The sequence below is a fragment of the Pteropus vampyrus genome, unplaced genomic scaffold (assembly GCF_000151845.1).
Source record: "Pteropus vampyrus isolate Shadow unplaced genomic scaffold, Pvam_2.0 Scaffold349, whole genome shotgun sequence".
In the NCBI taxonomy this organism is placed as follows: Eukaryota; Metazoa; Chordata; class Mammalia; order Chiroptera; family Pteropodidae; genus Pteropus; species Pteropus vampyrus.
Window position 1 is genome coordinate 1,410,596 of NW_011889130.1, and position 20,838 is coordinate 1,431,433.

Consider the following 20,838-nt stretch of genomic DNA (forward strand, 5'->3'; position numbering starts at 1 on the left):
GGGTCAGCAAAATCAATGGAGCTGTGTGCACAAAGGCCTGAATCTCTGCAGGCCAGGGGCCCATCACTGGAGATATGTACTCCTGCTCGGCTTCTAGGGTCCCATAGGCATTGGCCTGGGCCTGAAGCGGGAAGTGCCTGGAAATATACCAGGCTACCTGCCATCCACGGCCTTAGTTGCTTCTCTGAGAAGTGGGACCATGTCACCTGTCTGACTTGTTCTGGCTACTGTCTGATTCAAAGACCCTGAGCTAAAAAGAGCACTATAAGTCACCTCGTAAACTACAAATGTTCATCACCACACCCAAAAACCCCTTGGCTGAGGGTGCCCCAGATAGCCTGTTGTGTGGTCTCTGGAGTTTCTCCAGCACCCCTCACCTGTGCTCACTGCTGTATGAGGCCAGTTGCCTGTCTGGGGGCCACTGGAAAAGAGAGTTTGAAAAACCAAAGTCCTTTTTCCCCCAAAATATTTTTTATTCTTGCATTACATTTGTGTCTCCAATTGTGAATAAAAAATGCTTAGAAAGTGGTTACAAAACAGTGTGAACTGACACAAGGCGCGGACTCGCCTGCTCTGCATGAGACGACATGGGGCCTGGCGTCTGGGTCAGATCGGCCTGCCTGGGCTCAGTCGGGCTTCTCACTTTCAGAATCTAGAAAACAAAACCACCACAGCTCATTATAAGCCCTACATGGTTGCACCAGGCCCTGGAAGGTGGAGCAGTGATGCCAAAGCAGTCACGTTCTTCAGAGGGCCCAGAGGCCTGACCAAAACCTGTGCACCATGCAGGTGGACCTCAGGCAGCCTCTGCCCTCTGGCCACCTTCCACACTGAGCAACTGCCTCAAATCAGACAGGGCGTCCCAGAGCCTGCATGCTTGAGGTAACAGAGAGCAAGCTGCCTCTGGCTCCTTGGGCACATCAACCCCAAGATGCCCCAGCCTCTGCCCAGGGCCAACAGAGATGAAGCCCTAAATGTGGTCACGAGGTCCCCATTCCCTCCATGAGCAGTGGCACAAACCCTGACTGCATCTCAGTGGAAATGTGAGAGCAGCAGATGGGGGCAGCCACCCAAGCTGGGTGGAGCAGGAGGCGCTGTGACTCCCAGCTTGAATGCATGCAGACACACAGACCACTGAGCATGAGGACATCAAGGATAGGTAGGCCAGGAAAACATACTGAGCACCACAGGGAGGAAGAGGTAGAGGGGGTGCGTGGTGGGTACTCTCCCCGCACCGACACCTGTGACATGGCCCTATGCCTCTGGAACAGCAGAGTCCCTTAAATGACTCTGATGGTCTCAGCCTAAATCTTCCTTCTCTCACAAGGCCCAGAACCAGATGCCTCCCCCTGTGCTTCTTCCACAGAGTCACGCAAATCCAGCTTTCTGGGAGAGAGCCAACATGGAAAGGGGTCAGGGATACCATTTAGTTGACCATGAGACTCCCTCTGTCCATGGGTCAGTCCTTCCCACATCGAAATGCAGTTCAGTTTGAATGGCTGAAAGCAGAGGGAATAGGCCAACTCAGGCCTGGAGCTGGTAGAGGCTGGCTGTCCTTGGGGCCCAGGCCACACCCAGTGGGAGCTGTGTGCAGAAGACAGGGTCCCACCCGACACTCCACTCTCATTTTAAGAGCCTGGCGGCACATCATCTGCTACACCTGGCTCCTGCTGGGGAGATGACACCCACCGCCTGCCTACCTACCCAGGTGCCCTCTCCTGTCTTCTCTATAAAGCTGGCTGGTTTGGCTTTTAAGGGACAGAGTAAGAAAAAGAAGTTTCACACTGTTTCCAAGCAAAAATGTTTATTTTTCTCCTTCAAATATACAACCTCTTGGGGATTCCATGCCACTGACCATTTGTATACAAGGCTAAAGTTCTAAAGCTCAAGTTGGTGCAGGGAAGTGGGAGAAGGTGGCTTCTACTGCCCTCAGGAACCTGGCACTGAGACTCTACAAAGGATCCAGGGGGCACCTCACAGAGAACAAAAATCTCTTACTACAGGATTGTGCCCTGGCAGAAGATTCTGCATAATCACCTAGAAAATTCAATTCTAATTGAATTGATAGAATAATAAATTTAAACCAAAATTAGTTAGCTAGTTTTGGTGAGGTCCCAAAGTACAGCAGAACTCTACAATTAATTCACAGCTGGGCAGCCCAACCAGCTGCCTCCCTGCAGAGGCTGGGAAATACTCTGGCTAGTGAGGAGCAGGGCCTTCAGCTCCCACTAGGGGCTGTTTGGTGCCCATTTGGGATGAGTCCTACTGATGTCTCCAGGGGAGATATATCCCTGCCCAGGCAGGGTGACCTTGGTGCTTGGACAGCAGTCTAGGGGACAGAGGAAGGCAGACCAGCCTGCAAGCACTGGGCAGACAGAGACCCAGGTAGCCACAGGCCTCAGTGTAGATGATGGAAAAGGAAGGAGGGCAGGCAGGAGAGTGGGTGGATCCCCAAGACAAAGGGGCCCCGCTGTCTCTGCAGAGTAGCAGCCTGCCTGTGCTCCTGTTCTCACACACACACTTACTTTCCCCACCTCACAGTAGCCCTGCCTGGCTTTGGATCTTTGAGGGCATCTCTGCTCACCTAGCACTTTCCAGCAGGTTCCACACAGCCAAACATAGCTGCTAATGTTCCTTACTAAGAGATTAACTACTACTAGCAATGCCTGGCCCCAGGAACCATGCACCCCTTAAGAACCTCACTGGCAGCGCCTGCAGTACAGCAGTTGAGGGTGTTCATCTGTCTGCTGCCAGTGACGTAAAAGCCCAGAGAGACCTTTCATGAGCATGAAGCAAAGCTCCCCTACCATTTGCAATTCTTCAATATTCAAGGTCACTAGTTCAACTTTTTTTTTTTAAAAAGCCACTTATAAAAGAAAACTAAAAATCAGACTTTAGCTTCAGACTTGTAAACCATTTATGCCTCTGCAATTTAATAGGAAATAAAGATATCAACACACAACACAATTTTAAATGAAATGCACCTTTCCCGATATATGGGTTTTTTTAAATATCTCTTTCCATCAGGGAACGAAAGGCTGTAATTCAAGGTACTGTAATTCTGCAGGGAGATTACAATGTTCTAACCATCAACTCAAGTACAGGAAGTAGGTGCAAAGACTGCAGATGTAGACCAATGGAACCTAAGAAGAAACAGTGTTTGCAGCAATAAAGAAAGCAAGGGTGGCCCTCACGCTGGCCCCTTCACTAGGTACCTTTGGGCAGCCAGGGCAGGGCTCAGAGACCAAATGACAACCCAGTTCCTCTGGGCTGTTCAATTCAGAGCAGAGTAGTTAGAGAGCTATGTAATCTGCAGCCAGGGGTTATGTGTTCTGGCCACTGGAAGCCTTAAGAACACGGGAAGCATGGGCCTATCTGCTACGCCCAGGCCTGGTCCCCAGGTAGGGCTCTGGCTGCCTTCCTGGGCTGCCCAGCTACTCCAAGAAACTGAAGCTGGGAACAGGCTTCTGTACTGGCCCAGAGGCAGTGCACAGGGTGAGGCTGAGAAGCCAGAGAGGGTAGTACCTGGCACGGGCAGGGTCAGGGAAGTTCCAGGAATGACCGTGGTGGGTAGAGGGCCAGGTGCCAGGGCCAGACATGGTGTCCCCACTGCTGCTCGAGGTGGATTCATCTAAAAAACAAGAAGAGGAGGGTACATGTGGCTGCAATCATCTGGCATCCCCCAGTGGCCCCAGGGGTTCCTAAAGTTTCTCTATTCTTAGGCACCTTGGGGTTCCTTCTAATAGCTGACACCATTGACAGTACAGGGCCAGAAGCAGAGACTCACCTTGCCTCATTCCTCAAATGTGCAGCCTAGCCACCTCTAGGCCACACACTCCAGGTATCCACAGACCAGAGCAGGCTCTCTGGGGCCTGATCCCTGAAGGTGCAGTGAGAGACCGCACATCTCAACCCAAAGGCCTCCTGCTTGATTGGTCAGTGCCAATATGAACGGACCAGAGCAGCCAAGGGCTTTAAGGGGCATGTGCCCAGAGCCTGGGAATCAATGGCAGGGAAGCCCCGCTGCTCTCCACACCCCAGAGGAAAGCACAGGGTGAGGCAGTGAACAATGATAGTAAGACTAGCATGACCATGACATAGAACCTTTCAGTAGAGGAGACTACTGAAAGAAAGGAGAACGACAAAGTTCAAACTCCCTACACAAAATGTTGGCAGATCTAACCCAGCAACTAAAAAAGATAAAACATCACCACTTAGTGGGGTGTGCCCCAAGAATGCAATGCTGCTGTCTCAGTGGAAATTGTTACACCTCACCCCAGCAATAAAATGAGAAGGAACCCCACATGATGCTCTCCACAGATGCATGGAGAACATCTGAGGAGTTCCACATTCTTTCAAGGAAAGCACAACAGCCAAGGCCAGAGGCACCTCCTCCATCTGTGAAACGGCTCTACAGAACCCGCAGCCAACCCTGTACTGATATGAAATGCCAAATGCACTTCCCCCAATGCCCCCCGCTCCTAGTCAACGTGCATAGGAAGTCCCAACCAAGGCAAGGAAAGGAAGAGAAGCATAGACTAGGGGAAAAAAAAAAAATCTTTATTTACAGATGACGACATTGTGTACGGAGAAAACCCAAAAGAATGAACAAACCAATTTCTAGAGCTAAAAAGCAAATTTTGCAAGACTGCACAAAACTCAACCATATTTCTATATACTAACATACAATGGGAGATTGTAACTTTAAAACAATACAATTTACAACTGCGTTCCAAAACATCCACTACCTAGAGATACATTTAATGAAATATGTGTGATACCTTTACATTGAAAACTACAAAACTTTGCTTATAGAAAAGACATAAACAGAAATGTCATTTGTTCATAGGAATACTCAATATTGTTAACATGTCAAATCTCATCCAGTTGTATCAAAAGATCCAATACAATCCCAATCAAAATTCCAAAAGGCTATTTTGTAGAAAATGACAGGCTGTTTGTAAAATGTATAGAAATATTAAGGACCTAAAAAAAAAAAAAAAAAAAATCAAGAAATTCTTGAAGATCAACGTAGGAGGTCTTACATTATCAGACATTAAACTTACTATAAAGCCACAGTGATTAAGAGGGTACAGTACTGACATAAGGATAAAAGAATGGCTTGATGGAACAAAACAGTGAGTTTAGAAATGAAGCTACACATATGTAGCCACTTGAAGAATGTTGGAAAGAAAGGTGCTAGAACAACCATATATGCACATAGGAAAAAAAATTGACCCTTAAATCAAACCATACACAAAAGTTAATTTGAGGTGGCTTACAGGGCTGACTGCAACAGCTAAACTATGAAACTTCTAGAAAAAAACAAAGGAGAATATCTTCCTGGTCCGGTAAGAGGCAAAGATTCCTCAGATAGAACAAAAAAAATTACTGAACATAAAAAATTTGATAAACTAGACTTCAACAAAATTAAAACTTCTGCCATTTCTCTTTCATCATTAAAAATGAAAAGACAAGACACAGGCTCATAAAAAAAAAATAGTGGACCTGAGTGGTTCGAACCTGTGTTGTTCAATGGTCAACTAGAGTTTCGATATGCAGTTAAGAATCCACATAGCAGGCTGACTATAGTTATATGTGGATTTTGACTGCACAAGGGTTGGCACCCCTAATCCTCATGCTGTTCAAGGGTCAATTGTATATGGCAAAGGATATATAATGAATTCCCATAAGTCAATAATATAGAGATTTTTCAACTTTTAAATAGTAAAGATCCCTGACCAGGAACTTTACACAAAATGGCCAACAAGAATGTGTAAAGGTACCCAAAGGCAAATGAAAACAATAAGGAACCTACTTCTAGGCTTCAAATTCTTTTTACAAATAAATTTTCAAATACAACATCCCACACACAATTTTTTAATAAGTCACAAGACAAGACAAGGCAATAGAAAGAAAAACCAGGTGAAACAGAAAATGGAAACTGTAAAATACTACATGAAAGACAGAGTTTGAGAATTTGGGCAGAGAGCTGGAAACTATAAAAAAAGATACAGTAGATGTGTGTGTGTTGGGGGATGAACAACAAATACAAAGTCTTCAACTGAAAAATACAATAACTGAAATTAAAAACTCAATGGATAGATTAATAGCAGCTTAGACACAAAAGGAAAAAATTTTGTGAACTAAAAGATCTGAAGAAAATATCTGGAATAAAGTATCAAGAGACAAAAGATGAGAAAATATGTAAGAGGCCAAGGAAAGAGTAAAAGACCTCACATATGGACTGGAGTCTCAGAAGGAGAGGAGGGGAAGAGAGTGGGGCAGGAGCTGTATGGGAAGAGATAATGGCAAAAAAAAAAAAAAAAAAATCCAGATTTGATCAAGAAATCAAGCCTTTGAGTCATGAAGCCCTATGAAGTCTAAGCAGGATAAAAATGTATATTCTTAGGCACCACATAATAAATCTTATGAAAATGAAAACATTTGAAGCCAGAAGAAAAACAATTATCTTCAAAGGACCAACAGACTGGCTGCTTGCTTCTGACAAAAACAAGGGAAGCTAAATAACAGTGGAATGAAAATGTCAACATGCTTAAATAACTGCCAACCTAGAATCGTATATCCACTGAAAATATCCTCCAAGAACGGCGATGAAACAAAGACATTTTTAGACAAAAACTGAAAAATTAATTACTAGTACACATATATTCAATGATATTCTGAATGACCTCAGATGAAGATCAGAGGCAAGAAGGAATGAAACAACACAACTAGTAAAAATGTAAATAGCTGTGGATGAATGTGACTGTATAAAAAATGTGTTGTGGTATTGAAAGTCTATATAGAATTGAGAAATAAATGCCAAAGGGGGAGAAAATGCAGTTAAAGTGTTTTATGGTCTTTGTATTGTCTAGGAAATGGGTAAGAAAAAAAAGATTTTGATAATTTACACTAAATATAAATGGACAAAATAATTAAAAACAGAATTAAAAAACTAAACAGAATCATACGCTATTTACAAGAGATACATCTAAAACATAAGGATATAGAAAGACTGCAAGTAAAGAATGAGAAGCTATATGCCATGTAAATAATAACCCAACATGAGCTACTATAGTTATAGCAATTTCAGACAAAGTAGATTTAAAGGCAAAAATCATAAGAGATACTTCATAATGTTTAAGTCCAACTCACAAGTCTGATATGGCAAATCTAAATTTGAATATACTTAATAACATAGTTTCAAAATACATAAAGCAAAATTCAACAAACTATAAGAAATACACAAACCCACAACTGTAATGGAAAATTTCAAAATTCTTCTTTCCATAACTGATAAAATATGCACAAACACGGAGAAACTCATTAGATTAGGAGTGATACTAGCAAAATGGAAGAGTAGGCAGTTCCAAACTTCCATCTTTCCATAGAAACATTGAAAAAAAACACCAGAAACTGTCAGAACTCCAGGAAGCAGCTAAAGGTTTATAGCACTCAAGCAGAAGCAAAAAGCAAATAGAGAAAAAGGCAAATTTTAAAAAGTAGGAAAGCATTTTATTTTTACTGGCCCTTGGCTCATCCTCTCCCTCGCTTTACAGCAGTCTTGAAGAAGGCAGCCAGCATTCCTCCAGTATGGTTCCCTGGTCTGGAGGGAGCAGAGATCATATTCACAAATTATTTTATATGTCTGTCCTAACCTGTTTGGGGTGGGGGTGGGGGACTTAAGGGCTCACACAGGTGTACTTCTCTGGCTAAATTTGGAACTCCAAATTTATATCGCTCAAAACATTGTAAGGCAATCAAAAAATCCACAGTTGCCAGGGGCCAAAGATTATGATTGAGACATATATAGACTGCCTAAAGCCAGGGTAAAAAAGCACAGGAGAGAGTTTCTTTGGGAAATTAGGGCATTCAAAATTAGAATTTACTGGGGAACTTAGAAAGCCATGTGTATGCCCAGAGCAGGATGCATGTTCAGAAAAGACTTGAGAAGACCTTAAGCTTTCACCACTTGTCTCAATGCAAGCAAGAAGTAAAGGCTTATGCAAATTAAGCTTCTGACGTTCAGTCGAAACAATTGTTTGTGTTCAGCAATTGTTTCAAGGGTCATTGTATATGGCAAAGGACATTGTATATGGCAAAGGACATATACAATTGACCCTTGAAACAATTGCTGAACACAAACAATTGAACACAAACAAACAAAACCAGCAAATACTGGGGAAAAAAGAGAATCTGTTTCCAGAGTTACCACTTATAATATTCAAATGTCCAGTTTTCAATAAGAAATCATAAATTATATGAACAAACAGGAAAGTATGGCCATACAAAGAGAAAAAATAGCAGAAACCATCCCTGAGGAAGTCTAGACTTTGGACTTACTAAATAAGGACATTAAATCATCTGTCTTAAATATGCTCAAAGAGTTAAAGGAAACTATGGACAAAAAAGAAACCAGGAAAATAAAAGATGAACAACATGAGAATGTTAATAAAGAGACAAATTAGAAAAGCAACCAAACAAAAATATCAGAGCTGAAAAATATAATAACTGAAATTTAAAATTCTACTAGAGGGGCTCAACATCAGATATGAGCAGGCAGAATAAATGATCAGCAAACTTGAAACCATTCAATTGAAATTACCGAGTCTGGGGAACAGAAAGAGAAGAATGAAGAAAAGTATACAAAGCCTAAGGTTCTGAGGAATACTATATAATATATGCATTATGGGCATCTAAGAAGGAGAAGAGAGAGACAGAGACAGAGAGTGAGATGGGACAGAAAAAAATACTTTACATAAAGAAAGAGCTGTCAATCACGAATTCTACATCTAATGAAAGGATCCTTCAAGAATGAAGGTGAAATTAAGACTCTGGATAAACAATAACTAAGACAGGTTGTTACTAAAGGATCTGCCCTATAAGAAATGCTAACGGCAGTCCTTCAGACTGAACTGAAAGGATAATAGACAGTAAATCAGAGCCATATGAAGAAATAAAAAAGGTAACTAAGTAGGTAAATTTATTGTACTTTTGGTTTTAATTCTATGTTTCCCCTATATAATTTAAAAGGCAAGAGCAATAAACAATAATTGTAAATCTGTGTTAATGGACAGGTAACATATAAAAATTAAATCTGTAACAAAAACAATACAAAGGGGGAGGGACGATGATGTCTAAAAGTAGGCTGTTTATATACTATTGAAATGAAGTCTGTATTATTCAATCTAGGTCATTATAAATTTAAGGCATTAATTGTAATCCCCAAGGTAACTAATAAGAGACTAACTAAAATTATACAGAAAAGTAAAGAGAAAGGGAATCAAAATTATACTCTACAAAAAAAAAAAAACAAAAAAAAAAACCCCACCAAATATTTGTTTAAAAGCAGTAATGAAGGAATTAAGGAATAAAAACCTGAGACATACAGAAAACAAATAGTTGGATAGCAGAAATCTTTCCTAATCTATAATTACATTATATGTAAACTGATTAAACTCTCCAATTAATAATCAGAGATTGACAGAATGAATAAGAAGTTTGGTTGATCTATATGCTATCTGTAAGAGACTCATTTTGAATACAAAGACAAACAGGCTGAGAGTGAAAAAATGGAAAAGAGAGCTGGGAAGCTATTATATTATCAGACAAAACAGATTTTAAGTCAAAAAAGGTTACAAGAGACAAAGAAGGACATTATATATTGATAAAAGTTTTAATCAATCAGGACATAACAATTATAAATATATAAGCATCTAATGATATAGCCCCAAATTATACAATGTGGAGAGAGAACTGAAGAAATAGACAGTTCTACATTATTAGTTGCAGACTTCAATACTTCACTTTCAACAGAGAATACAAAAACCAGACAAATCTATAAGAGAGAACTTGAATATCAACATAATCCAACTAGTTCTAACAAATATTTACAGAATACTCCATCCAACAACAGCAGAATACACATTCTTTTCAAGTGCACAATGAACATTCTCCAGAACAGGCCATATGTTAGACCATGAAACAAGTCTTAAATTTTAAAAGATCAAAATCATATAAAGTATCTTTTCTAACACAATGAAAAAAATTAGAAATCAATAACAAAAAGAAAACTAGAAAACTGACATATGTGCAGAAATTAAACAACATATTCTTAACCGAAGGGTAAAAGAAATTAGAAAATACTTTGGAACAAATGAAAAGGAAAATACATCACATCTAAATTTATGAGATAAAGAAAAAGAAGTTCTCAGAGGGAAATTTATAGCTGAAAAAGCCTACATTAAAAAAGATTTTAAATCAATAACCTAACTGTATATCATAATAAAAGTAAACAAAATAAAGAATAGAAGAACAATAGAGAAAAAACAATAAAACCAAAAGTTAGTTCTTTGAAAATATCGACAAATTGATAGTTTTAGCTACCATATTGGATAATTTACATGAAATATAAAAATTTCCAGGGACACACAAACTACTAGAACAGACTCAAGAAGAAACAGAAAATCTGAACAGACCTACAATAGTAGTAAGATTGAATTGGTAATCAAAAACCTCTCAACAAAGACAAGCTCAGGACCAGATAGATGACTTCACTGGTGAAGACTACCAGACATTTAAAGAATGAACACTAATCTTTCTCGAACTCTTCTAAGAAGTTGGAAGAGGTGGAAACACTTCCTAACTCATTCTAGGTGGCCAACATTACCTTGATACCAAAGATAAATAAACACATCACAAGAAGAGAAAATTACAGACTAATATTTATCAGGGGATGAATACTGATGCCAATATCCTCAATAAAACACTAGCAAAACAAATTCAGTAGTATGTTAGGAGTATACACCATGGCTAGGTGGGATTTATCACAGGAATGCAAGAGTGGTTTAACATATGAAAATCAATATGATACACCATTAATAAGATGAAGGATAAAAATCTCAATTCATACAGAAAAAGCACTTGAAAAAAGCCAACACTCTTTCATGATAAAAACACTCAATAAACTAGAAACAAATGGAATTTCCTCAATATGATGAAGGCTAAATACATAAAAATCCCATAGCTAATATCACTCTCAACGGTGAAAGGCTCAAAGTATTTCCTCTAAAATCAGGAAAAAGACAAGGATCCTTGCTTTTGCCACTTCTATTCAATATCATAATGGAAGTTCTAGCCAGAAAAATTAAGCAAGAAAAAAAATAAGAGGCAAACATACTGGAAAGAAATAAAATTATCTCTGTTCAGAGGCGACATTTTACATGTAGATAACCCTAAAAAAATCCACACACACACACACACACACACACACACAAATAGAAACAAAAACCTGTTAGAGCTAATTCATGAATTCAGCAAAGTTGCAGGGTACAAAGTCAGTTGTATTTCTAATAATCTAAAAACGAAATTTAAAAAAATTTCATTTTACAATAATATAAAAAGTAATAAAATACTTAGGAATAAATTTAAGGAGTTGAAAGACTAACATCCTGAAAACTACAAAACATTGCTAAAAGAAATTAAAGAAGACATAAATAAATGGAAAGATATCCCATGTTCATGGTTTGGAAGATTTAGTATTGTTAACATGTTAATACTACCCAAAGTAATATATAGATTCAATGAAATTACTATTAAAGTCTCAATGGCAATTTTTTAATTAAAAAAAAAAACTAAAATTCACTAAGATTCTTAAGGGGCTTCCAATAACCAAAACAACATTGAAAAAGAAAAAGAGTTGGATTCACATTTCCTGGTTCCAAAACTTACTACAAAGCTACATAAATCAAAGCAGTATGAAATTGGCAAAAGACATACAGACCAACAAAATACAGAATACAGAAATAAACCTTTGCACACATGTTTAAGTGATTTTCAATAAGGATGCCAAGAACATTCAATGGGAAAAAGAGTCTTTTCAACAAATTCTGCTAGGAAAACTGGATATCCACATGCAAAAGAAAAGAAGCTGAGCCCTAACCTAACACCATATACAAAAATTAATTCAAGATGGAAAGAAGTTAGCAGCTAAACATATGAGCTAAAATTATTAAACTCTTAGAAAGAATTACAGGGGGAAATCTTTGACGTTGGATTTGTCAATGATTTCTTGGATATGTCACCAAAGACAGACACGACAAAAGAAAAAAATAGATAAATTGGTCTTCATGAAAATTAAAAACTTTTGTGCATTAAAAGGTACTAACCACGGAGTAAAAAGTCAACACAGAGAATGGGAGAAAATATCTGTGAATCATATATCTGGTAAGGGATTCATATCCAGAATATATAAAGAACTACAACTGAACAATAAAAACTGCTATTCAAAAATGAGCAAAGGACTTGAATTGTTATTTCTCTAGAGAAGATATACAAATAGCCAAAAAACACATGAAAATATGTCAACATTACTAATCATGATGGAAATGCAAATCAAAGCTACAATGAGATATCGTACCTCACACCCATTAGGATGATTACCATTTAGAAAATCAGAAAATAAAAAGTATTGGCAAAAATGAGGAAAAACTAGAACCTTTGTGTGTTGTTGATGGGAATATAAAATGGTGCTGCCACCCTGAAAAACAGTGTAGCAATTCCTCAAAAAATTAAAGACAGAATTACCATATGATCCAGTGATTCCATTGCTGGATATATACCTAAAAGAACTGAAAGCAGAATCTCAAAAAGATATCTGTACACTGATGTTCATAGTAGCATTATTCACAATAGTTAAAAGGTAGAAGCAACCCAAGTGTCCGTGGATGAATGAATGGATAAATGAAATGTAGCGTATACACATGGAATATTATTCAACCTTTAAAAGGAAATTCTGACACAAGCTACAACATAGATGAACCCTGATGAAATAAACTAGTTATAAAAAAACAAATATTGTATCTTTCCACTTACATGAGGACCTAGAATAATCAAATTCATAGAGAAAGAAGGTAGAATGGTGGCTGCCGGGGGCTGGGGGCAGGGGGAAGAAATGGGGAGGTATTTTTCAATGAGTACAGAATTTTTATGTTGCAAGATTTTAAAATTCTGGAGATAGATGGTGGTAATAGTTGAACAACAATATTAATGTACTTAATGCCACTGAACCGGCACTTAAAAATGGTTAAGATGACAAATTTTATGTTATATGTATTTTACCACAATAAAAAAAAAAGGAAAAAAAAAAAGAATAAAGTTCTAAAACATGCTACAATACAAATGTACCTTAAAAACATTATGGTAAATTAAATAAACCAGACAGGAAAAGTCAAATACTATACGATTCCACTTATATGAGGTACCTAAAGTATTCACAGTCATAGAAACAGAAAGTAGAATTAAAAGTTAACAGGGGCAAGATAACTGGAGGTACCAGAGGGAGAGAACTGGAGAGTTATTTCTTAATGAGTAGTTTCTGTTTGGGATAATAAAAAAGTTCTAGATATGGATAGTGGTGATAGTTGCACAACATTGTGAACATACATAATGCTATTAAACTATATACTTTAAAATGATTAAAATGGTAAATTTTATGTTATATAGATTTACCACAAAAAAATAGCAAAATAAAAACAAAACCTTAGTAAGAATCCCAGCCATCTGAACACTAAGATCAGCAGGGCGGACAGACGGGGCATAGCCCAGCACAGGTGCTGTGGGGCCTGTGTGTGCATGACAAGCCTCCCAGGGTTCAGGGCACAGACCCTACAGGGCCTTGGGTCCATGTTAAGGATTCTCGACTTTGCTGCAGAATAATGGAGAATGGACTTAAGGAGTTAGACAGATGAAGGTGTAACTATCAGGAGGGTGCTGAGGTCGTTCAGAAGAGACTGGGAGTGTGGATATGAGAGGGAATGAAAAGATGCTGGCCCCAAGCATCCATGGACAGTGACCAACACTGACAACTTCAATCAAAACGCCAGTCCCAGCAAATTTAAACAAACTAAAAACACTCAAAATTTGTTCTCTTATTACGGTATAATTAGGCTAAAAAAAAAAAAAAACAGTAATAAAAAATCACAAGGAAATAAATAATTATGTTACTTAAAATCATAGTGGAAATTGCAAAATATTTTGAATGGAAGGTCAAAGAAAACACTACATAACAAAATCTTTGAGATGCAACTAAAACCTTTAGAGGAAATTTTATAGCCTGAAGACTGTCCTTCAAAAAAAGAAAGGCTGGAAATCAATGAACTGCACATCTCAAGACACTTTGTAAAATAAAAAAAGTAACCAAAAGATAGACAGAAAGAAATAAAAGGAAATTAATGAAATATATAATAAAGAATATCATCGAAACCAAAACAAATTCCTTGAAGAGGCTAATAAAATTTATAAACCCCTAAAGAGACTGCATAAGGAGAAAATGAGAGAGAGTGGACTAATTTCAGGAATGAAAAAAAAGACATCACTCCAAATTCTACAAAGGGTGAAAAAAGATTATGGACTTGATTAATTAAACTTAGATAAATTTAGATATGTACCAAATGCTAGAAAAGCAGAGTTTAACAGAAAAAAGAAAGAGAAACTCCACATGGTATAAAACTATAAAAGAAATTGAATCCATTATGAAAACCTTACTACCTTCAAGGGATAGACAGATGTGTAATAAAAACAGCAAAATGTCAATCACAGAGTGCAGATGGGATACGTGAGAGTTCACTACAGAATTTTCAACTCTTCCATATGTTCAAAATTCTTCAAAATAAAAGGTCAGAGGGGAATCTACGCACATTCAAAAAAAAAAAGAACTCCTAGCCCAGACGATCTCATAAATGAACTTTGTTAAGTGTTTCAGGAAGAAATAACACAATCTTGCACAAACTCCTCCAGAAGATTGAAAAAGAGGAAATATTCTTCTAAGTAGGTTTGAAGTCGGCATAGTCCTGACACAGGAATGCATCACACAACCTAAGTAAGAAAACAGCTCCTGACTTCTGCCCCCATGTGGTCTGGGCACACCTTAAAACCCAACAAGGGGTGACCCTGGGTTCTGCTGCTCTTCTAAGATCTGGGATAGAAGCCCTGTTCCCACCCTGTAACTTTGCCGCCACCACACCCCACTTACAGCCTGTATTTCGCCAGGCCCAAGAGCCCAGCCAGCCGTGGCCTCCATGTTGTGCAGCTTCTGTGTCTGCTTCAGCTGGTTGAGTGATGGCTTCAGCTGAGCAACCCCCACTGTCTTGCTGGTCCACTCATCCACCAGCTTGTGAAGGTCATCCGTGAAGGTGCCTTTCTTGTTGTTGCTGTTATTCACCTGAGCCTGGACATGCAGGGTGGGTGGGGGACCCGGCTCGGGGCCGGGGACCAGGCTGCTGGTAGAGGACCCTGGGGAGGCACATACAGGCCAGGGTTGGTGACACCGCTCCCCAGCACCATAGCTGGCCGCAGTCATCCATACAATGGTCTCGCTTAGGCCAGACAAAACCTTGCTTCAGGAGATGGTCTATATTTAAACACAATGGAACATTTACACAGGTTGTGTAACCCATTTCATCATCCAGGCCAGAGGACAGGACCCCAGCTGGTGACAGCCTTACTCGGCATCCACTATGCTCATACTGCTCAGGCCCACCAGACCCGAGTGAGAGAGCTCAGAAAACTCCTGGCACAGACTGGTGGCAGACTCTTCAGGCCTCTCTGTACAGTTTGCTCTAATACGAGGACTCAAAGGGGACAATATTTTGGGCAGAGAGCTCAGCACACAGTAGCTCCCACTATTCTTCGGGCACAGGGAAAATGCTGGCAACTAACCACTGGCATTCCTGTGAATTTAAATGGCTTGGTAGTTTGGAACTGAAGACACAGAAATTATGCCTATCCTCACCAGAGCCTGTACAGAAGGCACTAACAAAGGGCACAAACACCCTGAGCTTTCCGTCATGGGCCTGCAATCTGGGTGCCATCTGAGGAGCTGCTGACCACATTGAGAGGAGCTAGGAGGCCTGGCTGCTGGGGAGACCTGCGGCCAAGGGTCAGACAGCACTGGACAAAGATGAGTGCATTCACCACTTCACTGAAAGATTTGTTTTAAAAAACCAACACAGGACATTTTACTTTTTAAAGAATTGTGTTCCCTTCCCTCCCTCCAACACATAATTTCTGGTTGGTAATTTTGAATAAGCCGATTTTTAAATGTTCTACATTAAAAAAAATAATAAGAACCTAATGACCATCTCTTCAAACAAGCCGTTGCAAAATGTAGTCTAGTGGCTAGTGACGAAAAAGCACAGACACAAACAGTTAAACATTAGTAATGAGATTCCACACACACAAAGCTATAACTACATGAACATTTCAGCCAGAAAAGAAAAAAACAAAAGAAAAAAGGCGCGAGATGAGAGCAGTGGGCGGCCCAGGTAGACTGATACCCATTTTGTCCTGGCATCTCTCCTCTAGGGGCACTCATCTTTAGCACTTCAAGGAAATACTCATTCCTATGGTTTTGGAAAAGGAGCCAATTAACGATTGGTAATGTGTGAACGTTCCGGGGAAGGAGAGCCTGTTAGATGTGAACTGGTGAGAATGCACAAAGTCTAGGAGCCATGGAGATGTGAAGGGGCACCTGCGGGTGGCTGTCCCACCAGGTGGAGATGAAGCGGTGCCCACGGAGGGTGGGTGCAGAGCAGGACCACACCCCGTGGCTCCAGGCCCGGCATTGGAAACCTTGATGTGCGCTAGCCACAATAAAGCCCATGCGATGAAAAGCGGACAAGGGGTAAAAAAAACCCGATAATTACGACTGCTGTGCTCTTTGCCTAGACAGAGACGCTTCAAGGCAGACCCTGCAAGGGAAAAAGAAATGACACAAGACCACAGGATTAGGCAGGACAGCACACACGGGGACAAGCCACCACACTCTAAGCAAAAGTCATCAGTGTGCGAGGAGGAGCAAAGGCCAGCAGTTCAGAGAGAAGGGATTAGCCGCCTGGGCTCACTGGGCGTCCCCGAGTCAGTGTGCAGTTCACCCGAGCTTCGCCGAGGGGCGGAGGTGCAGGGCCAAGCCCCAAGCTTCAGATAGAAGTGTGTGTGTCTCTAGAAGCATATTAAAAAAAAAAAAGAAAGAAAGAAAGAAAACGAAAAAGAAAAGAAAGTAAACAACAAAAAAAGGCAAAGCACACTGCTTGGCTTTAAAATATAGGGCTTTCGGAAGCCCCACTGGTAGAGGCAAGAAAACTCCACTAATGTCAGCCAGGAGAATGCTCACTGCAGCAGGACCTGGCTCCACCTGGCCAAGAGGCCCATGGGATGTTTTCCAAGTGCAAAAAGATACATTGTTTATGCAGGTTTGAGGCCAATCCTGGATCTCCCATAGCTGCCCTGACTAGGCCAGTGGTGGGCATCAAGGAGGAAATACAAGGGGTCCTATCTAGAGAGGTGAGAGGCAGGGCTGATCCATATTCTTTGCTATACTCAGCCCCACCTGGTATTCCCTATCCACCAGGGCAGGGCGAGGCCTCCTTCTCATTGGACCACCATCAAGGGCTGTTGGACCCTGCGATCTCCAAGGCTGTCCATGCTGACAGACAGGTGACACACTGGCTTTAATGCTTGGCATGACCTAACAGTCAGTGCCCATCTGGAGGGCAGACAAGCTGGCCAGGAGGGACTGTCACACCTGGCTTACTCTGTCTTCCCGGGAGCTGGGCAGACAGAGATGGTACAGGCAAAGACATCTCAGGCATCCCCAAGGTCACTCAACAAGGCTGCGCTGCTACCATGAAAGGTCTGTCTGTGCTCCCGCCCATGGCCCCTCACCAGGAGCACTTCACCTTGCCCTGGAGGGCATCGACAACAGCACCATCCCAGCACTCTAGCCAAGGAAGACAAGCCACTGCCTCCTGTTAGAGAACAGGGGGCAAAAGTCAACCCAAGCTCCTTAGGGGAAAGCTGTGTGCATTAGACTTGAATCCAGTTGTTCTTATTTAGTTCATCCTCTGTGCTGAGGCTGACTTGAGAAAGAGAGGTGATGGTCTGCTGGATCTCTAATGTCCAAATGAAAACAGAAGGGCCAAACAGAAGCCGTCTGGACCACTCAGCTAACTCTCAGTGTGGCTGAAGGGCCTTTACTGGTCTGTGTTTTAGATGGAATCCTGGGAACACAGGGCCCTTTGGCACCAGGGCCCACACATGATCCACATGGCACCCACACAAGGCCCACACAGGACCCATGGGAGGCACACACAGAACCCACACAAGACTGACAGGAAGCCCACAAAGGGCCCACATAGGACTCGTACAGGACCCACACGAGGCTACCTGGGGCCCACACGAGACATACAAGAGGCCCACATAGGGGTCCACATGGGGCATGATGGTTTAAATCAGCCCCACCCCTGGTTTCCTGTGGAGAATGGAGATCTCTCTATAGGTCCTAGGAAGTTCCTGGCCCCAGAACTATTTGGGAAAGTGACCACATAGGGCAGCACACAGGATGACCTACAGCATCTTATCCTCGTGTAGCATGCGTCTACAGGAGCACCCCACAGAGCAACAAGCCTCCTGCCCTCAACAGCCAGACCAGGCAGCACCCAGGCCTGCAGTAAGGTGAGGCCCCCACACTGCATGTTCCCATATTCACTCTGGCACAGAAACAGAGGCTGCTCCTGGTGTGGATGGCCATCCTACTGGGCACCTGCCACCTCCCAGACCTTTGGCTGGTTACCAGGAGAATGCCTCAAATTCAGGGGTATGTGATGGGGACAGATTGCTTAAAATATGGGCCAGGCTCTAGAGCCATCCCCACACTTGCCATTTATCAAGTGTTCAAATATTAATGAAGGTCACATGGAACTGAGGCTGCAGCCTCAGCAGAGACCAGCCAGGGCTCCCCACCCCCATGACGACACACATCTCCAGTGGGTTGGCCTTACCCCAACAGCAGTATAGGCACTCAGTTCTGGCACAGAGAAGAAAATGTATTGAGCCACCAAGTTCTTAAGCTGAGAAAAGTGCCAAAACTTATCTGTGAAGCAGGAACTGGGAAGCGATGCGTCTTGGCTCTGCCCTGGGGTGACTTCACCCTGAGCATCACTGCCCAGGTTGCACGGTTCCTGAAGCACAGGGGCTGGTTCCTTGGACAGCCCGCTGTTCAAGCTGCACACAAATTCGGCCTGGGTGGGCTTAGGCATGGTGGGGGACTGCATAGGAGTTGGAGTTTCCTCCCTGGGTGTCCTCCCCTATCCCAGGGCCCTCTCCCACACCCACCATGGGGGGTCCCCACAGGGAGGGAGGGCAGGGCCTGGGGCAGGGCTGCACAGTGGTAGTGGGGGTCCCAGAGACAAACTTGCTGTATTATAAATGTTAGGCCCACTGATGAAGACACGTGAGAAAAACACAATGGCTCCATGTGCACAGAAAGAGAGATCCTGGAGGATAATGGCATCTGCCTCTGGTCAGACAAGGAGGAGCCAGGGAAGGGGAGGGTCAACGGGTCTAACAACAACTTCTGACCAATACGACACCAGGACACCATCACTTTTGCAACCCAACCCAAGCTGCCCAACTGTTCAACAGTGCAAGAGGGGTCCTATAGGATGGGCAGTGACCTCAGGGACTATCCTATCCCCAGGGTCTGTAATGCCTCAGGGTCTGGCCTTCCCCTGGGTCTGCCCATGAGATAGCACGATTGTCTGGCGCCTACCCCAAGGAGGTAATGAGGCTGCAACCTCTCCATTCTCTGTGACCCAAGCCTGGTCACTTCTCCAACATGGGGTCACCTCCCGACCCCCTGGAGGCTGCCTACAGCTCCACCCTGGGCACCACCACCCAGCCTCTTGTATCTTCTCTGAGTTTCAGAGAACTGGGATTTCCTATACTTCAGATTTTGTTTTTGTGGAACCTTATCTCCTGTTCCTTTCAGGACAAGAAACTAAAAATCTCTCCAGCTTGGGCTGGGCCAGATGCCCTGTACCCCACAGCCGTGGCTCTTGGAGCCCAAGCTCCAGCTCCCTCCTCCTCCTCTTGTGGCCAAGCTCTTGGCCCTCCCAGATCAGCTCTGAACTTTCCTGAAGTCTTTCACAGGTACATGCTCTCTGGTCACCTAGAAACTAGCAGATAGTGGCTCCAGGAGAAGCCCCAAGGGCCAGCCAAGTGGATACCGGACAGGAAGGAGCGGGTGTGTGTTCTGGCTCCTCCACCTCCATCGGAGCAACAGGGGAGCTCTGAGTCTTCACACCAGCCTAGTCCCCATGGATGTGGGCAAGAGGGCCAGCGCAGGCCAAGCACTCTCCTCACCAGCAACTTCAGAGCATATAGAGGCCATACTGTGGCCTGAAAAGACTAGGGACTCAGCCAAGACAGCCTGAAAACAACTAGACTGTGAAAAGAGCAGTGTCCTTGTATTCACAGTCAGAAGAACCAAGGCCCAGTAGGCTGACATGTGCTGCTGCCTAAAACCAACCTGCCTGAGGCCAGGTCCCCCACCTGCCACTAAGCTGTGCCTCACACATTCCTTTCCTCCTGACCAACAACAGAAGCAAAATCTTAACTCTTTGTCCCTGCTGTGCCTCAAATTTTTCTTTTATTTTAGAATAAGTAATAGTGAAGCAAAATAAAACCCTTTTTTAAAAACAAAAAAAAACAGAACCAGGTATAGAGTGGTGACAGCCCAAGAGATAAGCATGGTGCTGCTCACTCACATGTTTTTACCCCAACTACCCAGGGGAAACCATAACCTGCTCTAACAAGCTTCCTACATCTGGCCAGCAACCCTCCCAGCAGGGACAGCAGTCACCTGTCTGAGCATGAAATGCCTGGATACCCAGATGCCCTCACACTACAACCTCCCGGGCGATAGCTGTACACATACGGGCAGAAGATGAACAGTGAGTGAGCAAGGAGCCAGGATGCAGGCCTCCTCCCACCCCACCA

General features: G+C 42.3%; 1 protein-coding gene across 12 annotated transcripts in view; it reads right to left on the reverse strand.

Annotated features, from left to right (window-relative positions):
- Positions 1–462: 462 nt before the first annotated feature.
- Positions 463–20,838, reverse strand: part of WNK2 (WNK lysine deficient protein kinase 2) — a 106,024-nt gene continuing 85,648 nt past the window's right edge. For 6 of the 12 annotated variants that reach the window (XM_011378924.2, XM_011378925.2, XM_011378926.2 and 3 more), the window contains 4 exons: positions 16,707–16,751; positions 15,035–15,294; positions 3,526–3,631; positions 463–652 (listed from right to left, as the gene is read on the reverse strand). In XM_011378924.2, the coding sequence (XP_011377226.1) occupies positions 627–652; positions 3,526–3,631; positions 15,035–15,294; positions 16,707–16,751 (437 nt within the window). In that variant the 3' untranslated portion in view covers positions 463–626. Of the gene's footprint in view, positions 653–3,525; positions 3,632–15,034; positions 15,295–16,706; positions 16,752–20,838 lie in introns of those variants that run through there. The other 6 variants (XM_023522580.1, XM_023522579.1, XM_011378923.2 and 3 more) reach the window with 4 other exon arrangements.